The sequence below is a fragment of the Rhinatrema bivittatum genome, chromosome 2 (assembly GCF_901001135.1).
Source record: "Rhinatrema bivittatum chromosome 2, aRhiBiv1.1, whole genome shotgun sequence".
NCBI lineage: Eukaryota > Metazoa > Chordata > Amphibia > Gymnophiona > Rhinatrematidae > Rhinatrema > Rhinatrema bivittatum.
This window is the reverse complement of record NC_042616.1, coordinates 79,245,652-79,268,992: the sequence shown is the minus strand read 5'-3', so window position 1 is coordinate 79,268,992 and position 23,341 is coordinate 79,245,652. Positions and strand designations below refer to the sequence as shown.

General features: G+C 47.3%; 1 protein-coding gene across 1 annotated transcript in view; it reads left to right on the top strand.

Moving 5' to 3' along the window:
• The first annotated feature begins 1,814 nt into the window (after positions 1-1,814).
• GARS (glycyl-tRNA synthetase) overlaps positions 1,815-23,341 on the top strand; it is a 70,919-nt gene continuing 49,392 nt past the window's right edge. Inside the window, exons 1-3 of the mRNA XM_029588366.1 lie at positions 1,815-2,134; positions 6,114-6,215; positions 20,582-20,684. Of these exons, the coding sequence (XP_029444226.1) occupies positions 1,877-2,134; positions 6,114-6,215; positions 20,582-20,684 (463 nt within the window). The 5' untranslated portion in view covers positions 1,815-1,876. The remainder of the gene's footprint in view (positions 2,135-6,113; positions 6,216-20,581; positions 20,685-23,341) is intronic.

The window sequence follows — 23,341 nt, the reverse complement described above, 5'->3', positions numbered from 1 at the left end:
GTGCAGCCGCGTTTACTCCGCTCCTAACCCGCTTTCTACTCACTTTCTGGCCGCGTTAGCCCTTCCTGCGATCCACAATCCCCTTTAACCTACTCTTACCGCGTCCTTAAATCCCCGGGTAACCCCTTCCGCACGCGGCATGTATATTGCATGTAAACGAGCGAATTAGCTATTCCCTACCATCCAGTAACGCGCGCCCCAACTATCGCTTTTTTACCCTGCCGTTTTGCCGCGCGTTTAACCTGCTAACTTACCGCCTACCCTTACCCCTGCGTTAGAGGCAGGAGTAAGGGTAGGCGGCAAACTTTCCCCCAGCCCCCGCTCACATGCCCTGGCCGCATCCATGGGTACTGGTCTCCGGGGCAGCCCCAGTTCTCTCCCCTCCTCCCGAAGCAACAAAAGCGAAAAAAATCGAAAAAGCGAAAAAAAAAGTTGCAAGAGAGAGAGGGGAGAGAGGACGGGCAATCCTACGCTCGGGATTGCCAGTCCTCTCTCCCCTCCTCCCGAGGCAAGGCGCGAAAAGCAGCCTTGCTCCGGGAGGAGGAGAGAGAGGACTGGCAGTGTAAAGCGACGAAGCGACTTACTTTTTTTGCAGCCCCCCTCCGGAGATGGACATCGGCGAGGACGACCGCGGCTCCCCTGCCTCCAGCTGCCCGCGAAGATGGATGCCTGCACGGGTGAAAGCGGCCCCTGTTCGTGCAATTGGGCCGCTCAAGGCGTGACGTCACGACGTTTGGCGTCACGGCAGGTGACGTCACGTCTTGAGCGGCCCAATTGCACGCACAGGGGCCGCTTTCACCTGTGCGATGCGTCAATCTTCGCGGGCAGCTGGAGGCAGGGGAGGGGAGCCGCGGTCGTCCTCACCGATGTCCGTCTCCGGAGGGGGGCTTCAAAAAAAGTAAGTCGCTTCATCGCTTTACACTGCCAGTCCTCTCTCCCCTCCTCCCGGAGCAAGGCTGCTTTTCGCGCCTTGCTTCGGGAGGAGGGGAGAGAGGGCTGGCAATCCCGAGCGTAGGATTGCCCGTCCTCTCTCCCCTCTCTCTTGCTACTTTTTTTTTTTCGCTTTTTCGCTTTTTTTTTTTTTGCTTTTTTCCGCTTTCGTTGCTTGCTTCGGGAGGAGGGGAGAGAGGGCTGACAATCCCGAGCATCGGAGAACTGTCCACTTCCTGGTAAATGACATTTGAAATGACAGATACCAGCGTGTCCATGAAGCGTTAGGCCCGCGCACCCAGGTTACTGTATAGGCGCTGTATAGCGCTCTATACAGTAAAATGGGTTGCGCAGGCCTAACGCTTCACGGACACTTCTTAGACACAGCTTGCATTTGCAAGCTATTTACATACAGGATCGAGCGGTAGGTGAGCCGGACTGTGCGTGCGGCAACCGCGGGTGCGCCGGGCACTAACGCAGCTCTTCCTACCACTCGTTACTGGATTGACCTGGTAGTAATGACGGCAGAAAAAGACCAAAATGGTCCATCTAGTCTGCCCAGCAAGCTTCCCAAGGTAGTAACTGCCGCTCCGTGCAGGTTACCCCCATGTTTCTCTTAAGGGTGAGAACCATCTGTCAGGTGTGTCCCGCGGAAAAAAGGTTGAGAACCACTACTCTACAGTACTTTCAGCGTCTCCCTCTTCCTCTTGGCCATACCGTCTTCTCCTGTCGGCTCCGCTCCTCTTTAAGCAGGAAACAGATCGATCCCCACCCAGGATTAGGAGCCGGCTCGTCCCGCGTCCCCGCCGAATCTGCACCTCTCAACAGCCAGGCTCCTCCGGCCTGCTCTGTCGAAAGTGCCGTTGCGAGCTCGGGGCGTGGCTTTACCTCCCCGGGTGAGATTTCATCATGCTCTCTGGCTCTGTCCTGCCTCTGTTGCCGGTCCATGCTGCGGCCGCCGCTGCTGCTGGTGCTGCGTAAAGCCTTCTCGCCGCAGCAGCTGCTGTCGCTGCCCCCCTGGTCTCGCGCTGCCACCTGCTCCCTGCTCCCCCGGCGCGCGCCTTCTACCGCCCGGCACCTCGCGCTCTCCGCCGGCAGCGCGTGCTTAGCACCAGCAGCAGCCGCCGCCTCCAGCGCAAGCCGCGGCATGGACGGCCCACTGGAAAAGGTGCTGGCTCCCCTCCGCCAGGCCGTCAAGGAGCAGGTAAGAAAAACGGAGCTGAGCCCTTCCCACGCGCTCAGGGGCTGACGCAATGGGGGTTCTGGAGTGTTAAGGCAGGAAGGCGCGGCAGGATTTGCACTCTGACCGCATAGGAAGCCGGGTGGGATGCTTGAGTTGGGAGGATCGAGGGCTAAATGCTGGATGCTGACAGCGCCGAGGTGCTTTCCCGTGTTCTTTGACGGGGGCGTTTTGATTGATGGCTTGTCGGCCGATTTTAGCAAAGCGTTTCAGAGTAGTTACTAAATCTGGTTATTCTGATCGTGTTGAGCTGAAGAGGTGACAGTATCCCCTAAATGTAAAAGATCGGGCAGAGTCTTTATGTGATGAAGGCCTGCGCCCTTTCTCCAGCCCAGGGTGTATTCCTTGTGACTCTCTAGGGAGGTTGCATCAGTTTATTGCCTTTTCCTTTCTTGTACCCGATGTGTCATAGATGTCACTGAACAGCTTAGTGCTTAGGTTTTTTTCTGCACGGTAATCATTAGGTGTTCTTCATAGTGAGCAGAAACGCCTTATATTCCTGCCAATGTGATTTTCCAAAATTTAGATGCCTAACTCTCCTGGCACCGGAAAATCATGGCCCAGTTCTGGGACAATGGGATAATGAACATGCAAGTCAGGATGGCACTTTAAATGTGCGCTTAGTGTAAAGGACGTCTTCATGGAGTACACCTTTCCAGTCTTGTACAGCATTCTGTGTTGGACTATAATAAGGAAGCTGCTGGTACCCTGCATACTTCCTTTGGTTTCACTTTTAGCTTTGGCTCTGGCTTTTCTTGGTGGTTTCTAAAATCCCTCCCCCTGCCACGTTAGCTCGGAATTGCAGAGACAATCTTTAGTGAAACTTCAATTGCATAAGGCAGAATTGGTGAAGTCTTTTCAGGATTTCTTTTTAAGGTACCTTCATAGTAGGCTAGCTTTAGAGTAAGTAATTACATTTTTTAAAATTTAACTACCGTAATGGTTACGGTTCCATTTGCTATGGTTTGAAGACATACTTTTGCATAGTGTTCTAATATTTTTTAATAAATCATCAGAGGGCATATGTTCTATACGAACATGAGCTCTCACTTTTTTTTGCATGGATTTTTTGGGTTATCAAATTATTTTGGTACCAATTTACATGTTGAGCCTTTGTGGAATATAACTGATTAGAAGATTGTCTAATTAAGAGTCTGCCTTAATACCAAAATTCCCCTTTTACATGTTTCTGAGTTAGCTGTGTATGTGATACTATTCACAAGGAGGCATCTAAGAACCTGGAAAAAAGGTGGATACCGGGGTTTCTTGTGTTAGAAGCATGTATTCAAGTGCACAAGCATTATTACTCAGTTGTACTGACAGGGGAGTCGGGGGGGGGCATTGCCACGAGTAACATTGGACTTACGGATGAATGTGTTTTCTGGAAATGTTCTGATAGCTTCAGAGGAAGCTAAGCATGCAGCTTTATGCTGGGATGGTGATGTCCGTAAAGCTAAATACTGTTCACTAGGCTTGTAACTTACCAGTGCTGAGCTGAAGGGCAGAGTTCTTCAATTTATTTAGCATTCTGCTTGTAGAATTTAGTAGATGTTTAATGTTTTTGACAATCTCTAAATAAAAAATTTTAGCAAATATTTTTAGGTCTTGAAAATTGTAGAGACTGGCATGTGTGCTATTTTGTAAGAAGGCATTATGGTTTTACACTGGATAATTTTAAAAAGTCATGGATTTAAGAGGGAAACCAAGGGCATTACCGTAATTGGAGCTAAACTACTAAAATTACTCTGAACTTTTTGACTCCTGTTTCTGTCAACTTAAAATAGCTACAAGACAAGGAGAACACGTGTGTCACAGGGAGGGTTATTTTTCAAAACTAAGGGATAAAACAAAGCTTTACTTGCGGAAATGGGCTTTGAGAAAATTGCCAGCCCTATATACAGATAGAATTATGTGTATCGGGCCTTTATGCATAATGAAGAGGAGCTCCCAAGCGCATGGTTCGGCAGGGGTTTTTTATGTGCATATTTTTGACATTTTTGAAAGAATGTTCTGTACATCATTTTTCTCAGTAAAATTACCTGCAAGAATTAGCATGTTTAGTTGTGTGTGGGTATTTCTTCTGGGATAATTTTCAAAGAGAAAGTTTGTGCAGAATTAGTATAAGGTCTATGGGTAAAAAGTAACCATAGATTTTGAACCAAAAGGGGCAGTTATAAAATTACTCCCCACCACCCCAAGTGACATAGCATCCGTGTGCAGTGAAGTTTGTGTTTGAAGAGCCGTACAGGTGACTGGGAGTACCTTGCAAGTTGTCATTCCATTTACCACAGCTTCCTGACTGTTATTTTTCCTCCTTACAGGTATTTCAGCAAAACTTGTTTTGCAGTCACCTTTGCTTCTCCCAAACTTAGTAACACAATAAATGATGGCTGGCTTAAAGATCATTTGGACAATTCATTCAGTCCAGATCTCTTCCTCTAGTTTTCTAACCCTTTTTTTTTTGTTTGGTAAATGAGCATATAAATTCCCATACTTAAGGCAACACCTGGAGGACAACCAATGGGACAGTGCTATACCGGGGTACAAATTATATTGCAATGACAGAGAGGAGCACCCAGGAGGCGGTGTAACACTTTATGTCTGGGATGGCATAGAGTCCAACAGGATAAACATCCTGCATGAGACTAAATGCACAATTGAATCTTTATGGGTAGAAAACCCTTGTGTGTTGGGGAAGACTATAGTGATAGAAATATACTACAGTCCACCTGGTCAAGATGGTGAGACAGACAGTGAAATGCTAAGAGAAATTAGGGAAGCTAAGCAAATTGGTAGTGCGGTAATAATGGGAGATTTCAATTACCATCAAGAAAAAACATTGTATCTCACTTTTTTGTTTTTTTAGGTGCTATACATTTCTTTGCCTTAATATTTACACACACATCATTTGTGAATTTGGGACCTTCATAACACCCACGGTGATGCAAGTATACACTTGTTTCGCACCTGTGTGGGTCCTTTTTAATCATAGGTCCATTAGTCCAACTCTTGCACAGAAATTTTTAACTTTTTTGCATTTTTCTTAAAACTCAAAGAATCGTACTTCCCTTTATTCTTTGTCGGAGTCAGAGGTCCGACGAGCACGTTTCGCGAGCCGCTGCTTCAGGGACGTCTCGTGCTGACTCACTCTGCCCGGCGCACCTCCGGATACTTCACAGGGTGCTGCTGTGGGAGAATCTTTAGGTACTTTGTAGTAATTTTATAGAGGTCCCTCAGAATATTTCGGACCTGTCACCATTTTCTGTCTCGGCATGTAGGATTGCCGGGTCACGTTAGTTAAGTTAATAATGAAATGTCATACAGAGGAATACACATAGGGGTACATTTTAAAAAACAGTGCGCGCGCGTACTTTTGTTCGCGCACCACTCGCGAACAAAAGTACGCTGGATTTTATAAGATACGCTCATAGCCGCGAGTATCTTATAAAATCCGGGGTCGGCGCGCGCTGCCTGTTCCCTCCAAGACTGCTCCCCGACTTACGCGCGTCCCCGACTTACGCGCGTCCCCGACTTACGCGCGTCCCCGACTTAGGCCGCCCCCGACTTACGCGCGTCCCGGGGCTTGCGCGCGCCGCCGAGCCTATGCAAAATAGGCTCGGCGGCGCGCAGGGGCCTTTTAAGAGGGTTACGCGCATAACTTATGTGCGTAACCCTTTTAAAATCCGGCCCATAGCGTTCTGTGCTGAGCGACCTGTTTCATGGAGAAATAACAAGAGGAGGAGTGGGAAATGATTATATTCTGCTTCCCCCAAATGAAAAGTACTGCTGACTTACCCTTTGCCCAGAGAAACATGGAGCAGTGGCTTTATGCTGAACAAGGGGTGGGCTTCCCGAAGCTGCCTGCACTCTCTGTCTCTTCATGCACAACAGGACCAGGCGTTCTCGGACATTGCCCTGTGATCTTTCTCTTTCTTTTCTGTAGGGGGACCTGGTGCGGCAGCTGAAGGATGGAAAAGCCCCGCAGGTGGACGTGGACAAGGCAGTTGCCGAGCTCAAGGCTCGGAAAAGGATCTTAGAAGCTAAGGTAAACCCGGCAATAGTAACATTTACCCCCCCCCCCCCCCAAAAAAAAAAAAAGCCTATTATCCAGTTTTGTAACTTTGCTTGAAATTATACAAAAGTGAAATGTTTATTGCTATTGAATACTCTGCAGATTCTGATGATTTTCTTTTTTAAAGGTAGATCTTTCTACTTCATATACATTGAGTGGCATCTAAAAATGCCTCCTGGGTCATTATTATTTTTTTTTTTCCTTGGCATTTCTGACTCTGTTTTGATTGTCTCTGAAATCATGCCCATCTCCATTTCAGGTTGACCTTTTATTATCTCACGGAGCACTGTTGGAAACGGACTGTCTTTTGCAACCACTTAACTAACTGTACCCTTGCTTAGTAGGCTAGACAGTGATAAAGCAAACAATAACATTATCACAAATTGCAGAGCCAGAACAAAATTTTAGAAAATAATTTCTAAAGTGACCCCTCAGATCACCAGCTCCGTTTCACATAGGCCTTCAGGAGACTTCCAGATTGTGATGACTTCCACTTTTATTAGTGACCCAAACCAAATTTGAGCCGGTGACCCAGAAGTGGGAAAATACTATAACCCCGTGCCAGGGTGCCTTGGAAAATGACCGAAATACCTGTGAGTCCTAAAATGGGGATGAGGCTTTATATTTCTATGCTTTTTCTTTCCATAGTGCAAGCCTGATTGATGCTAGATGGTGTTGCACAATCACTCGGGCTGGTTTTTGCAGAAGGTAGAGAACGCTGCCTGTGCTGGAAGGCTGTGAAGGCTTCTACCTCCCATGGTTAGGTTTCTTGTGTCCCATGTGAACCCATTTTTCTCTGATTTTAGTGTGCTTGTTGTGAGAATTTTAAAAACTTTTAAAACCTTATTCAATTTTGGCATTAAATAGCACTCTAAAACAAGGCATTGTACAATGAGTCCGTGCCTGAAAGGGCTTATAATCAAAGTACCTGAGAGAATTTCTGCCACAAATAAATATGTGAAAACTCTATAAAAAAAAAACATAAAGCAGAGAAATTAATTTGCTGAACCTAGTTGAAAGGCTGGAGAAGGAGAAAGCTCAAGAGAATAATGCACGCCGACTTTTAGTTTTTGTTTCCGTGTTACTAATTATCTCAGATTCTCTGTCATGAGGCTGTAGGACACTCTTTTCTAGCAAGTCTTTGTAGAGTCTGGTTTTTCTCGTCTCTGGAGGAACTCTCTTTATGGTTTATTTATTCATCCTCAATGCAAACTGATTTATGCTTTAAGACACTTGGTATGTCTTGCTCATGTGTTTTTTGTTTTTTTTTTTTTAATTACCTTTATTTATACAGTTTTCAGCATAACCAAACATTCAGAAAGAAACATGGCTTACAGAGTAGCAAATGCTTTTTTGGTCCTGTGTTACATATTTTTCCTTTCCTTTCTTCATAAAAAATCTGCTAATCCTGTAATTGGTAGCTTTTTTTTCGGGGGGTAGGGAGATCTATGTACTGTAAATGATCTTGATTTTGTGGTTAATAGATTTAATGTTTGGGGATTTAGGGGATAGTAGGGGAAGGGTGGGGAGGAACGGTGAAACAGGGAGGATTGTTCATGTTAGTAAGGTAGTGCTGAGATTGGTTTACTTGGTAGGTTTGCTGCTTGACTTTCAATACTTTACATGGGGGCCCCAGCTGGGAGGGTGCCCTGGGGTTAGACGGGTATGTCTGGGTAAAAGTTTCCCTAGGAGTGGTAATGGTTAAACCTGGGATTAAGATTATTTCCTGCAATATTTGTGGGATTACATCACCCAATAAAAGGACAATGATTCTTTCGGCATTGAATAAAATGTCTACTGATATAGCGCTCTTACAGGAGACCCACTTGAGTGATGTGGAACCCACTAAATTAAATAAGTGGTGGGTTGGAGATGTTGGATTTGCTTCTGTTTCCACTAAGAAAGCTGGCATGGTAATCTTGATCCGTACGAATCTGCCTCTAGTTATTAAGCAGTAAATCAAAGGCTCAGAAGATTGCTGTATCATATTCATAGCAGAATTACATGGGACACCAGCTGCAACTTGTAATCTCTATGCTCCAAACTCTTATGTTCATTCTTTTTTTTTTGGAGATTATCAGTCTTTTTATTACCGCATATAGGGGAATGTGTTTTCATGGGGGAGATTTCAGCTTGGTACATGACTCGGATTGGATTAGATCTAATCCATCCCCATCGGATCGCTTGCAGGTTAATAAGGCAATACTCCTCATAAACAATGTTCTGCATTTGGTTGATTTCTGGAGGATTCTTTATCCTCTGGAAAAAAATTATACCCATTTATCAAGGGCTCATTCCACATCTTCCCGCATTGACTATATTTTCTCATGCGCAGCTTGTTTTTCAAATATATCGGAGGCGAGTATTGATGTGATTAAAATTTCTGACCATGCCCCCAATATGGACTATTTTTCACTTCTAGTAAGTTTTGGCATTATCCATACTTCTTAACTAAAGATCCCCACTTCCATGATGTTTTGAAAATTAACTGGGCAAATACACTGCTAAAAATATAGAACATCTGGAGGACCCTATTCTTTTCTGGTATGCTGCTAAAGTGGTTTTTGAGGAAGGAAATTATCTCATATCTTAGCAAGCATAAGAAAGATCTGGATAAGTGTGCTAGAGCTGGAGGGCAGGTTGAGGAAACAGAAACTGTTGTTCCCTGTACGTACTAGGATCAGTCCAGATGGTGGGTTGTGTCCCCCGTCCAGCAGATGGAGTCAGAGCAAACTTCTGAGGGTGCTGGCATATAAGCTGGTGCAACCCTCCTAGTCCCCAGTATCTCTCTGACTCCAGCAGATGTGAGGAGGGGAACCCGTTGCTTCCCCTAGCTAGTGGCTTTGTTCCACACTTTTCTGTTTTATGTTTCCTTCTTAGGTTGGATCAAGCAGTAAAAAAAAAAAAAAAAAAAAAAAAGTTATTTATTAAGGGGAGATTTTTATTGTGTGTGGTGAGGAGGCTTGGGCTTGCCGCCCTATCTCTTGCTATCCGGACTGCCTCGGCGGTAATTTCTTCATTTCTCCTCTCACTCTCTCTCCCTTCTGCTTTCCCTTCACTTCGCAGCCGTTTTGGGGGGAAAGTTTGGTAAGTTTTTTGTATTGTTTCCTTTGCAGCTTTGCAAGCCGTACGGAGGTGGATGCTGGTGGGGCCAGCCTCTCCCCTACCCTGAGTCGCGGTTTTTCCTCCCTTCTCGCGGCCCCGCGACGCGCCAATTCCCCGGGGTCGCAGCGGCAGGGAGGTCTCTTTCCCCTGTCGCTCCTGGTGGGAGGATAGCGAGTAGAGCGAAGGCGAGGCAGGCCTGCTCCTCCCACGGCACGACTCTCCAAGGCTCTCCTGCGCCTCGTTCCCGCCCGGGTCCGACGCCATGCAGCGCGCTCGCTGCCCGTCCTGCGGCGGCCCGGGACAGGGCGGCTCGCGGGAAGGTCCGTGCAGCCGGTGTCTCCCCGGGGGGGAATCAAGCGCCGCTTCCCCAACGATTTCGCCGCCGCGCTCGGAGCGCCGCGCTCCTCGGGGAGGTGCCCCGCCCCCTCCTTTGGCGGGAGCGGCGGCCATCTTGGAGCTGGAGAGCAGCGTGGGATCCAAACCTGAAGAGACTCAGGAGGAATTTTCGTTGCTGGTACCGCTGATCCCGGACCCGGGCCCGCTCCCCTCCACCGGCGGACTCCCCAGGGACCCTCAATCCTCCACTTCCACGGGGCCCCCAGCTTTTTCGGCCGACTTTGTGGTGCTCATGCACCAGGCCTATCTTCAAAGCCTACACCCCACGGGGGGGGGGGGGTCAGCAACCGTTTCCCCGCCAGCCAAGTTCCCAAGGATCTCTGGGGCTGCGGCCGCGGGACCGGGGAGCACAGGGGGGGGTCCCAGAGTCCCACTGGGCCTTCCGTTGCCCCTGGGAGGGACGTCTCCTCTGCCAGACCCAGGAGGGGATCCGGCATCGCAGGGGGATGAGGAAGCAACTTCGGCGATCCACCTGGAATGTGATGACCCTCGGGTGCTACGGATCTTTCGTAAGGAGGAATTGGCGGAGCTTATCCCCCATGTTCTCCAGGAGTTGGACCTCGACCCCCCTGTTGAGCCCCCGGCTCCTCCTGCCCCCTCTGTAGCTTCCGCCACAAAGAAAGGGGATCCAGTGCTGGCGGGCCTGCGTCCACTGGCTAGGACCTTTCCTATCCATGATTCGTTTCTCCAGCTGCTAGTGCGGGAATGGGACACCCCGGAGGCGTCCCTCCGGGTCGGCAGAGCTATGGACAAGCTCTATCCTCTCCCTGGAGACTTTCTGGATCTCCTTAAGGTCCCTAAGGTTGACTCAGCGGTGTCCGCTGTCACGAAGAGAACCATGATCTCGGTCACAGGGGGTACAGCTCTTCGAGACCTACAGGACAGGAAGCTGGAGGTCGCCCTGAAGAAGATCTTTGAGGTCTCGGCACTGGGGGTCCGAGCAGCCATCTGTGGTTCCTTAACTCAGAGAGCCGGTCTTCGTTGGGTCCAACAGCTCCTCACCTCGCAGCAGTTGCCGCCGGAGGAGGCGGCGCAGGCGGACCGTCTGGAGGCGGTCATAGCCTATGGAGCGGATGCTTTACATGACTTATTGAGGGTTCTGGCGAGGACCATGGTGTCGGCAGTCTCCGCCAGGCGACTTCTGTGGCTGCGAAACTGGGCGGCGGACCCTTCCTCCAAATCTAGCCTGGGGGCTCTACCCTTTAAGGGTAGATTTCTTTTCGGCGAGGACCTCGATCAGATTGTCAAGTCTCTAGGCGAAAATTCGGTCCATCGGTTGCCCGAAGACCGCCAGAGGTCCTATCGCCCATCTTCATCAAGCTCCAGGAACCGCGCCCGCCCTCAGCGGCGTTACAGGGGAGCTAGGCAGCAAGGACCCAGGACGCCATCCGGGAGGTCTCAGTCTTGGACCCGGCCCTTTCGGGGTCGCAGACCCGCCAGGGACTCCTCGGCTCAGGGAGCCTCTGGTAAGCCTTCCCAATGATGCCAGGCCAGTCCACTCCTCGCTTCCCCGGATTGGAGGTCGCATCGCTCTGTTTTTCGAGGAGTGGACCAACATCACAACGGACCAGTGGGTCCTGGATATCCTAAGACACGGCTACGCATTGGAATTTGTCCGGTTTCCCAGGGACAGGTTCATCTTCTCTCCCTGCGGATCCGGCTCCAAGCGCCTGGGAATCCAGCGCACGCTGGATAGGCTTCTGGACTTGGGGGCCATTGCACCCGTCCCCTCAGGAGAGGTGGGCTCGGGACATTATTCCATTTACTTCGTAGTCCCCAAGAAGGACGGCTCCTTCCGTCCCATCCTAGATCTCAAGGAAGTCAACAAGGTGCTTCGGGTCTCCAGGTTCCGCATGGAAACACTCCGCTCAGTTATCGCTGCAGTGCATCAGGGAGAGTTCCTGGCCTCTCTTGATCTAACAGAGGCCTATCTGCATATTCCGATCCAGCCGGCCCATTGGCGGTTTCTTTGCTTCAAGATTTTAAGTCAACACTTTCAGTTCCAGGCCCTACCCTTCGGATTGGCGACCGCGCCCAGGACTTTTACCAAGGTCATGGTAGTGGTGGCAGCCGCACTCAGGAGGGAAGGAATCCTGGTCCATCCTTACTTGAACGATTGGCTCATCCGAGCGAAGTCTCTTCAGCAGGGTCGGTCGGCGGTCGACAGAGTGGTGTCCTTCCTGCAGTCTCTCGGCTGGGTGGTGAACTTCAGCAAGAGCAGCCTGCTTCCCTCCCAGCAATTGGAATTTCTGGGAGCGCGCTTCGACACAGTACAGGGCAAAGTCTTCCTTCGTCCAGACAAGGCGCAAGCCTTGCGGGATCAGATCGTTCACTTTGCCTCTCTTCCGGTGCACACGGCGCGGGACTACCTACAACTCCTGGGATCTATGGCTTTTGCGATAAATCTCGTGCCCTGGTCTTTTGCACACCTGAGACCTCTGCAAATGTCTCTGCTATCGAAATGGAAGCCAGTGTCTCAGGATTATCAGGCGATCATCCCTCTCTCTCCAACCGCCAGATACAGCTTGAGGTGGTGGTTGGACCCCAAACACTTGGCCCAGGGTTGCCCGCTGGAGACTCCGGACTGGATAGTAGTCACTACCGATGCCAGCCTGACCGGTTGGGGGGCAGTCTGCCTCAGGAGCTCGGCTCAGGGTCAATGGACAAAGGAACAGACTACATGGCCGATCAACCGCCTGGAGACCAGAGCGGTGCGTCTGGCGCTCATGCAGTTCCTGCCCTTAGTCAGGGGTCAGTCGGTCTGCGTCCTCTCGGACAATGCGACTACGGTGGCTTACATCAATCGGCAAGGGGGCACCAGGAGTCGTCAGGTAGCCCTCGAAGCCGCTCGTTTGATGTCGTGGGCGGAACGGTTCCTCGTTCATCTGGCGGCTTCGCACATTGCAGGGGTGGACAACATTCAAGCGGATTACCTGAGTCGTCAAGCCCTGGACCCCGGAGAGTGGGCTCTCTCCGACGATGCGATGGCCCTCATCGTGCGGCGCTGGGGGATGCCCTCCATGGATCTCATGGCAACCGCCTCCAACGCCAAAGCCCTGCGGTTCTTCAGCTGCAGAAGAGAGCGCGGCGCGGAAGGGGTGGACGCCCTAGTTCTTCCTTGGCCGTCCCGAATTCTTCTCTATGTCTTTCCCCCTTGGCCCCTGGTGGGCAAGGTGCTGAGACGGGTAGAGTTGCATCACGGATCGGTAATCCTAGTAGCTCCGGAATGGCCGCGACGGCCGTGGTTCGCAGATCTACTCAACATTGCGGTAGACGGTCCTCTTCGGCTCGCACACCTGCCTCGTCTCCTTCACCAGGGTCCGGTATTTTCGGATCAGGCGGAACACTTCTGTCTTGCGGCCTGGCTTTTGAAAGGAGGAGCCTCCTGCGTCAGGGCTACGCAGTCTCCGTGGTAGACACTCTCCTCAGAGCGCGGAAGACTTCGACCTCGGTTGCTTATGTGCGGGTGTGGAAGGTCTTCGAAGTATGGTGTTCCGCACGGGGGGCCCACGCAACAGCGGCCTCGCGGCAGCAGATCCTGGCGTTCCTTCAAGAGGGGCTGGAGAAGGGTCTCTCCTACAATTCCCTGCGAGTGCAGGTATCTGCGCTGGCCTCCTTGGCTCGCTCTTCGGGACGACCCGATCCCTCGTCTCATCCGGATATCTCACGGTTCCTGAAGGGAGTCAAGCATCTGCGGCCGCCGATGCGTCAGCTTTGTCCTTCCTGGAACCTTAATCTGGTATTGCGGGCTCTAGCGGGATCTCCTTTCGAGCCGCTGCATCAGTCCTCCCTCAAGGATCTCACTCTGAAGACGATTTTCTTGGTGGCAATAGCCTCGGCGAGGCGCATCTCGGAGCTCCAAGCTCTCTCCTGCAGGGAACCTTTCCTTAGGTTCTCGGATTCGGGAGTCTTCATCCGGACAGTTCCTTCGTTCCTGCCCAAGGTGGTCTCGGCGTTTCACTTGAACCAGGTGGTGGAACTTCCGTCCTTCCCACAGGACGCCCCTACATCTCTCAGGCGCCTAGACGTGAAACGAGTCCTCTTGCGCTATTTGGAAGTGACGAATGAGTTTCGAGTTTCCGATCATCTTTTTGTTCTCTGGTCTGGGAACAGAAAGGGACAACAAGCGACGAAGACCACCATTGCGCGCTGGCTCAAGGAAGCGGTGGCTTCGGCGTACATCGGCTCCGGTAAGGATCCTCCGATAGGAATCAAGGCTCATTCGCTGAGAGCACAGGCCACTTCCTATGCGGAGTCGCAGCACGTCTCCGTTCAGGAAATCTGTAGGGCAGCGACCTGGAAATCTTTGCACACGTTTTCCAGGCACTACCGGCTCCATTTGCCGGCAGCGGAATCCGGCTCCTTCGGGGACAGGGTTATCCGAGCAGGGTTCTCAGGGACCCACCCGGTTTAGGGAAGCTTTGGTACATCCCACCGTCTGGACTGATCCTAGTACGTACAGGGAAAAGAAAATTATTTCTTACCTGCTAATTTTCGTTCCTGTAGTACTTAGGATCAGTCCAGACGCCCGCCCTGGTCGTGATTGGATCTGGGGGTATACCTGCTCGAAGCCACTCTCTCCTGTCCTTTTGCTTAGCCTTCTTCTTTGGGGGCTTACTGTCTGCGTGTCTTTGTTTCCGTTGTCAGTTCTTTTGGCAAGTTGTTCTGGTTCACAGTTTTTACAGTTTTTTACAGTTTTTACAGTTTGACTTTGTGGATATGCTTGATCCATCCTCCTCGGTCTGTCCAGTTTTTCTGACTTGGCTTTGATATTCTCGATACTGAGGACTAGGAGGGTTGCACCAGCTTATATGCCAGCACCCTCAGAAGTTTGCTCTGACTCCATCTGCTGGACGGGGGACACAACCCACCGTCTGGACTGATCCTAAGTACTACAGGAATGAAAATTAGCAGGTAAGAAATAATTTTCTTTTGACCTCTGCGAATTCTATTCATAATAGGAAGGTTTATTTGTCCATTCAGGCCGCACTTAACACAGTGTTACACCAAAGGGTCCATACAACTTATCTTTAAAATATAAGATACTTTTATCAGTACAGTAACAAAACAGGTAAACGTTTGGCGAGATTAATTAAATCATCTTCTCGTTCAATTTATATTCCTTTTTTTAAAGTATACACAGGGGGAATTGGTTAACTCTAATGCAGGAATTCTGAATGTATTTAAATCTTTTTATAGTTCTTTATATTCTGTAGGTGACTTTGATAGAAACAGGTGTAATTATTTTTTTAAGACATTCAACTTGCAACCCTTCCAGTCCTTACACTTAGGCCGGTTTAAGAAAGCTATTACTTCTGAAGAGATACGGGTGGATATCCAACAGACAGCATGGTTAAAAGTTCTGGGTCCGGATGGCTACAGTAACAAATTCTATAAGAACTTGTTAGATCATATCCTGCCTTTGCTTTCTAAAATGTTTGAGGCTCTTGTGGATAAAGGGGAATTTTCTGGAGGAGAAGATAGAGCGGTTATTATGGTCTTAGCCAAATCAGCGAAGGATCCTCTACAGGCTGCCTTATATTGGCCGATTTCTCTTATTAATTTTGACAAGAAACTTTTGGCCACTGTTGTGCTAGATTGGCCTAATATGTTGTGCTGGAAGTGGACCCTTGGCCTGGAGCAGGATTGGTATGGCCCTCTGGGGGTCCCAGGGGTTGCCTGCCACTAGGAGGCGGAGCACACAAGGAGAACGAGGCTAGCTGGAGCTTCACCAATAACAGTCCGGGGGCTCCTTGGGTTGAGCCCTTGGATCCCCGGTGGGAATCCAAGGTGGGCCTCTGAGGGTCTCCCGGAGAGGTAGCAGAGAGGTGTGCCCACCACGAGCAAGGGTGTGCAGCTTGTGGAGATAAACTGGACTAGACCGATATGGAGAGAACCGGAGACCAATGGAGTAAGATAGGAACTGGAGGTCCTCCAGTCAAGGTAGGCAGCGCCTATAGGTTTAGTTAGAGGAAAGCTGTGGGTAGCATCCGAACAGGCTGGCCTGGTGGTCACTGGAGCAGCAAAGAGAGTGTCCTTATGGAGCGCAAGGGTCAAAGCCAGGGAATCCGCCTGAAGGTAGTCAGCCAAAGCAAGGGTCGGTTCCAGATATCAGTCAGAGCGTGGTCAGTAGCAAGTAGAGGTCAGTTCCAGGCAGTGGTCCAATCGTGGTCAAAGGCAAGCAGTGGTCAGTTCCAGGCAGCAGTCCAAACGTGGTCAGAGGCAAAGCAGAGGTCAGTTCCAGGCAGTGGTCCAATCGTGGTCAGAGGCAAGCAGGGGTCAATACTGGGAATCAGTCCAGATGTAGTCAGGCTAGCCGAGGTCAGTACCGTGAGATCAGTCCGAGAAGGTACAACCTGGGTAGCGGGACAGGAACAGCAACAGACGCTGGAGCACAGGAAAGACCACGGGAACACAGGCATGCAGGAGCACTGGAAGATACAGGAACACTGGAACAGGCAAGGAAGGAAACGCAGGAACATAGGACGGCAACTAGCTTCACCTAAGAGATGACTCGTTTGCCAAGGCGAGGGTCAAGGGAAAAGGCCCTCGCTGATATGGTGAGACTCGTGACGTCATCGGGCGGCGTCTGGGCCGAGGTTCCTGCCCTGGGCCCTTTAAAGGGCGGAATGTGGGCCGCGCGCGCACCAATTGGCGGGGCCGAGAATGCAGAGGACGCGGAGCCCCAATGGGAGCTTCGCTGCGAGGATGGAGGTGAGTGGGGAAGATGCAGAGGACGCCGAGAGCTGGCAGCCGAGACGAGGGTAGAGTGTCCGGAGCTTGTGGAGGGAAGCACGAGGTGAGCATGCCCGGTTGCGGCACCAACACAGCCAGGATGAGCAACATTATATCTGCCTAGTCACATGGAGCAAGGCCAAGTGGGGTTTGTCAGAGGACGTTATGCATTAGCTAACATCTGTTCTCTACTTACTGCCATTCTTTTATGTAAATGATCTTTCACCCCTTTTCCAGCCGTAAGCTTTGACTGTGAAAAAGCATTTGATAGGATCGAATAGCCTTATCGTTTGTATATTTTGGATCAGTTGGATTTGAGTGGGTTTTTAGGTAAAGTGATTCATCTTTTATGTAACGACCCTCAAGCTATGATTGTGGCTAATGTGGGGGATATTCAGAGGCTTTATCTATTCATAGGGGTACTCGACAAGGTTGCCCGCTGTCTCCATTATTTTTGCGTTCTTTTGCAAGCGATTCGGATGGATGAAGGTATTCGTGGTTTTTATTTTGGAATTCGTCATTTTAAATATGCTGCCTTCACGGACGATTTATTAGTTTTTCTCACTTCTCCTGCTTCCTTGCTAGAGAAACCTTTGAGTATTATTAGGCAGTTTGGAGATTTCTCAGGTTTTGGGCTTAATATGGACAAATCAGAGGCTATAGTGTATCCAGATTCAGTTAGACTCCAATGGGTGGGGGAGGTCCTGCTGCATTGGGCCATAGAAACTTTCAGATATTTGGGTTTGGTAATGTCGCATGACTTAGAGAAATTATATACCTTAAATGTGATTACTAAGGAGAAATTTCAAATATGGCACCAATTGCCTTTGTCGTTAATTGGTCGTATCAATCTTTTTAAAATGATGCTGTTCCCTAAATGGTTATATGTTGTCCAAACCTTACCCATTAAATTGAAAAGAGGGGATATCCAAAAACTAGAACAGTTTCTTTATTTGGAAGAGCAAGAAACCAAGACTTTAGCAGTCTTGGAGCTCGGGAGGCTTGACTATGCCAGATATGGAAAAATATCATTTAGCTAGTCTATTGCGATTGGTGCATGATTGGATTTTCAGTGAGGCTAAATATATATGTCTGGAGAGTGAAAGATTTTTAGTCAAGCCCACACCAATCTAGTGACAAAACATAACTTGAACAATATGTTGGTCTCCCCTTTACGCTGAATTTGGCAAAAAGCTATGCATGTTCTGCTCGCAAATAGTTCCTGCTCACTGTTTCTGCCTATTAAGGGTAACTGTGATTTTTTTGTCCCAGTTCCCAATCCATATCTTTTGGTCATTGGATTGATGTGGGTATTGTTACTCTCCAACAGGTTTTGGCAGTAGATGGATCTATTTTATCCTTTCAAGACTTTGTTAGTTAATATGGTCCTCAGAATGTAGATTACTTTTCTTATATAGAATTGCACCACTACATTCACTCTCTCCCAAAATGTTCCTTAACGCAGGAGTGGATAGTAAAAATAGAAGATTTTTTTCATGGTGAAAGAAGGAAATTATCCATATCTTTATTGTACAAAGATTTACAGAATTTGTCACAGATTAACTCTGTTGATGTAATATGGAATAGATAGGTGAAGGAGGGGAATGCTTCCATTACAGAAAGGGAGATTCAGTCATGCTTTAAAGGAATGAAATCTGTTTCATTGAATATATATTTGAGAAAAATGCAATTTAAATATTTGCACAGGACTTTCATCTCCCAATCATTGGCTTTTCATACTCAACTGTCTAATTCTAGGATATGTGTAAAATATAAGCAAGCTACCGGTACGATATCTCATACTTTTTGGGAATGTGACGTTATTAAAAAAAAAAAAAATAAAATCCTGTGGGAAGGTATTCAGGTATGTAACCAAATTGTTGGGCTACGTTATTCCTTTATCTTCTGACCTGATTCTGTTTAGTAAGGATATTCCAAACTTTTTGTGAAAAGAGGTAATATTCTTTCTGCAAAAAGCCTTCCTACTTGGGGGGGAAAAAGCTGATTTTGTTAGTGTGGCGGGATGAGACATCACCTTCTTATTGCCAGTGGCAGAACTCTTTACATGATATGATGATCAAGGAATCCAGGTGTTTACATAACTGTGACAATGTGGATCGGAAGAAAAGGTTTTTGGAAATTTGGGAAATATATATTCAGAGCTTATCATCTAGATCTAGATATTAAATGCTTTGTAACTTTTGATGAGGTTGGGCAATGTCTATTATACGCAATAGGTGCTTCCTTGCTCTGGGGGGGGTGGGGGAAGGGAGTAGGTTGGGATGTTCTTGTTTATTACTTTGTACTTTTTCAGTATCCTTGTTCTTGGTGGGGTTAGAGTCGCTGTTACCTGAGTGCACCCAAGGTCATATGTTACTTTAGATTTGATTGAGGGGTTATTGGAAATTCCTTATGTGTATGTGACGGTTAACTCTGTAGTAGAGCTATGATTATGTTATAGCTTATACTATGTTTAATATGTATTGACTCATACGTTGAACTACTGAATATCTTCTATCTCTTTCTTCATGTTTTATATGTTACAGGTAGGCTTCTGATAATTGACTCTTCTGAATAAACAGGGCTTTATCCTCTCTCTTCTGAATAAACAGGGCTTTATCCTCCTCTTCTGAATAAACAGGGCTTTATCCTCTCTCTCTCTCTTTCTCCCCAGCAGCAGCCCAAATGCAATAAAACCCTGGACACTTCTCAGCTTGTGATGTGAATATCGCGGGTGCGATAAAGTTAACGCGCGTTGTAATAACGTAGCTATGCAACACGGTATCAGGAAAATTACCCTAACCACGCCCCCATTTTTTTTTTTTTTTTAATCACTGGTGCCATTTTTCACACATTTTATAGCAAAATGATAAATCTAGGTCTAAATTCATTAGTTGGCTAACTTTAGGACAGCTCTTTGACTTGACCAGACTGTCAAGCTAGGGCGAGAATACATTGTAGAAATCTCATCTTTGTGTATCTTTCCTCATTCCAAACCACATCAAATCTTCACTGATCTGTAGTGTGCTGTTTGTACGTATGACTGTTCATGTAAAACTGCCCCCCAAACCCATAGACTACCACCAAAACCTCACCTCGAGTTAGTAGTTCACCTTCCTACAGTGATATAAATAGATGACAAATGTGTTCCACCCCAGAGTTGTGCGCACTCTCTCACTCCCTCTCCTCCCCCTCTTTCCAATTTCGGGCATATCATACAGCTTAATGCCAGGAAAAAAGGTGTAGTTATTTCCAGCGTTAAAACATGTGCATTATGCTATCATACGCAATGTTAGACACCCCTCATTTTCATAAATCCCACCCAAACTCCTCCCATTTGACTACATTTTCTGAATTTGCATACGCATCTTGTGATGCGAAAAATAATGTATGCGTTAGTGTCCTAATACCCGCGATAATGCATTTTAATGAATGACCCTAATAGCTGGCTAGAATTTTGCCAGGTAAAGGCCTCCTATAGCTGGGTAAGCCATTTAGATGGATAACTATTATGTTATCCATCTAAATGGCTTTTGAATATGGACCTTATGATGTTTTAAGGAAAGCCAGCAGAAGTATAGTAACTCCATTTTTATTCTTTCATTCTAGGGAATCCCAGGGCCTAAAGCATGTGGCAGAGGTTTCCCCATTGCATATCTTGCCCACTTTCTTATGTTGTAAGCCTTTTGGAGGGCTTAGGTTTTGCTCTTCTTTTCTTATTAGTCGTGCACTTAATCGTGATAATGTTTGTTCTGCTGTATGTTTCCAGTGAATGTGTTGCACACAAAAAATGCTAGGTTGAAAAGATCTAGTGGTGGCCATGCAAGAATCTCCAAGCTAGGCTAGACCACTTTCCCAGGCAAATGGCTGGCTATGGTGGTTACTATGTGTGCTCCTTTGACCCATATCCCTCTCCTCCCATGTTTATCCTCACAGCTTACCAAGTGCAGTGCTAATATTGATGAGGTTGACTCTTGTCCACAGGCCTTTGAACATCATTTATCTGGTAACGATGTGTGGTCCGTTGACCACGCCAAGCTGGATTTGACTGAAAATTTTTATTTTTTTGGTTTTTAACATTCGTTTCATGTTGTGTGACACAGGAGCTGTCCTTGCAGCCAAAAGATGACATCGTGGACAGAGTGAAAATGGAAGATACCTTGAAGCGGAGGTTTTTCTATGATCAGGCTTTTGCTATCTACGGAGGTAAAGAACTACTTATACAATCTGCGAAACACTTGAGCTGAGCAAAGCTGCCTTCCTGACTGGGGAGGGCAGGGGGCATTGTAGCATTGTTTGTTGAGGGGATGGAGTGGGTAGATATTTCTTTTGTACAATAGTTCTCATCCCTAAAAGTGGGGAGTTCCTTGCAACTCACTGTCATTTCCCCCTTCTTCCCTCCACACAACAAAATGAGACAGTGCTTCAAAGGAAGCCAAACCTATGTACTCTGCAAGACACGTAAAGCATACTGGCTCAATATTTATTATTATTTTTTTTTTATTTCTGTGTTATTTTGAAAAGTTTTCAGCATCTCACTTTGAGTCCTTGGGAGCAGCCAGGTGGGAAGCAGTGATGAGAGATTACTCACACAGAGTGGGCCTGATTATCTGATGCAAAATTCATGGTATGATTTGTGGCTTCTGATCCAGAGGCTGTGCAGTAGTGGATCTTGTGACTTGCCGACGTGGTTGCTCCCCGGGGCTCAGGGAAAAAATCCTAGAAAACTGATGACAGAATTCTAGGAGCAATGCTAAACTGATCTAGGGCAGGTGCAGAACAGACCTATTGTGTGAAATATGGAACAGTCTAGAGCAGTGTACGGTAGACCCAGCTTTGATTTGGATGTAATGATTTTGAAGAGGGCAAAGTTTACTTGTCCCTGCTGTAGAAAGAGCCTGAGTGAGGATCTGGAAGTGACCGCCATCTCTGTACCCAGTCAGAACATTTTATAGCACTTTGGATAAAGTGAATTCTTGCAGGTAGCTGTTTCAGTCCCTTGAGACTGCTGGGCTTTCGACCAATCTCTCTATTTTCGTTTTAAGGGAAGTGAGATGCTGTGTTGCAGTAAACCTTTCTTCTCATGAATGGATGCGGCTGTGTCCATTTTAACAAGAAAAGTGTAAAAAGAGAATGCAGATTGATGAAATATAGTATTTGTGCCAATTTTTATGTAGTATTAAAAAAAAAATGTTATAGATAGGGAGAAAATCTGATTGTGTGTGTATGTTACCTGGTCCTAATGTTGAGTGCAGCTAATATAGGTTACCAGACAAGAAGGAATCCAAACTTAAAATGGTGTCCCACTGTCAAAAAATAGCTGATATTTTAAAATCCTGGAGGTGGTCAGATACATGCGGCTAGAACGCACCACATCATTACACAACTGTCCGGCTGTGAAAATGCTGCATAATATGTCAGTGCACTGCTTCTGCATTGCTCAAACATGCTCCTAGATTGCTTTCGATAAAATGGAGACCATGGAGGATATAGTAAAAATGGTACAGTCCAAGGACAATGGCCTCTGGAGAACAAAAAATTATAAAATTAAAATACAAAGATCCCAAAGGGAAAAGCAAAAAGCATTATAATAGAAATCGTAAAAAAAAAACAAAAAAAAACCCAGAACCAAAATTGTTCTACCTAACAGGCAAGTAGAGGAATCTCTTCCTCACCAATGTGGGACCACAGGATCCAGTACAAAACAGAATAAATCGGAGAAGACATGGTGTAATTCTAAACAGCCACTGGTGTTTCAAGAAACCTTTATTTCAGTCAGCTTTACATTTAAAGAACAGTTCGTTTTGCCAACATATTTTATTACAAGGGAAAATGTATATCTACAGCGCCTGTAGATTGACAGGGAGTGACTTGGCAGTTTCACTGTCACGCCAGTAGAGGGGGCTTAGAAAGATTGAATAGTCAATCATTTCACAAATTAACATCATCCACATGAAGACTGTTCTCTCATAGCAACAGATTTTCCGAACGACAGAAGAGAAATCTGAGTGAACCGCCATGACAGTCAGTAAAAGTCACCTGTGGTGGCGTGAAGAGCACCAGATGTAACTGAATTACGCGCCAATGTTTTAAAAGTGCAGTTTGAACTCCACGAGCTCATGAAGAATAGGGCATTGAAGTACCTGAAGTTTAAAAAAAATCACTCCTAATGATAGTAGTATGCTTGTAGCAAACGCCTATAGGAGGGTGGAAAGGGAGTAGCAGTTTGAGGGTTAGGGCCCCCGAAGGTGTTGTTTGCACTTGCTTTGCTGGCATATAGCAGTGGTTATTGCTGTGATTATTGTGATTAGTCTGTCCAAAGAAAACTGCTGGTGTAGAGGTTCTCATCGTGCCATTGCTGCTCCAACAGTACGGGATGCTTGTAGAGGAGGTGGGAATAGTTGATGACTGTATCCTTATGACTTGGGGTTGGCAGATTTCTCTCCCTGGCATCAATGGGGATACGTGTACCGGGAGTAGCCAATGTACCTGCTGATGCAAGTCCTTCTTGGCAAACCTCTAGGGCGTGTGCTTTTGATCTGTTTTTTTTTTCCTCTTATTAGTTTCTTCTTTCTTGGGGGTCAAGATTCTCTGCCAATTCTGCCCTCAGCACAGACAACCAGCCATCATAGACTGGTCTAATTACCTGGATAAACCTGTTGAATATCAACCTTGTAATAGAAAATTTCAGGAAATCCAGGAATCGTTTAATTCTTCTTATGTATCCAGGTGCTGTAATTGCAATAGTTTTTATTGTCCCATTAGATAGACTATGTTGTGCAGTATGACAGTAGTAGCCTCCCAGGTGAGCTAATGTTATGCTTACGAAATAGAAATTATATAAAATTTTCTTGTGAATTCAA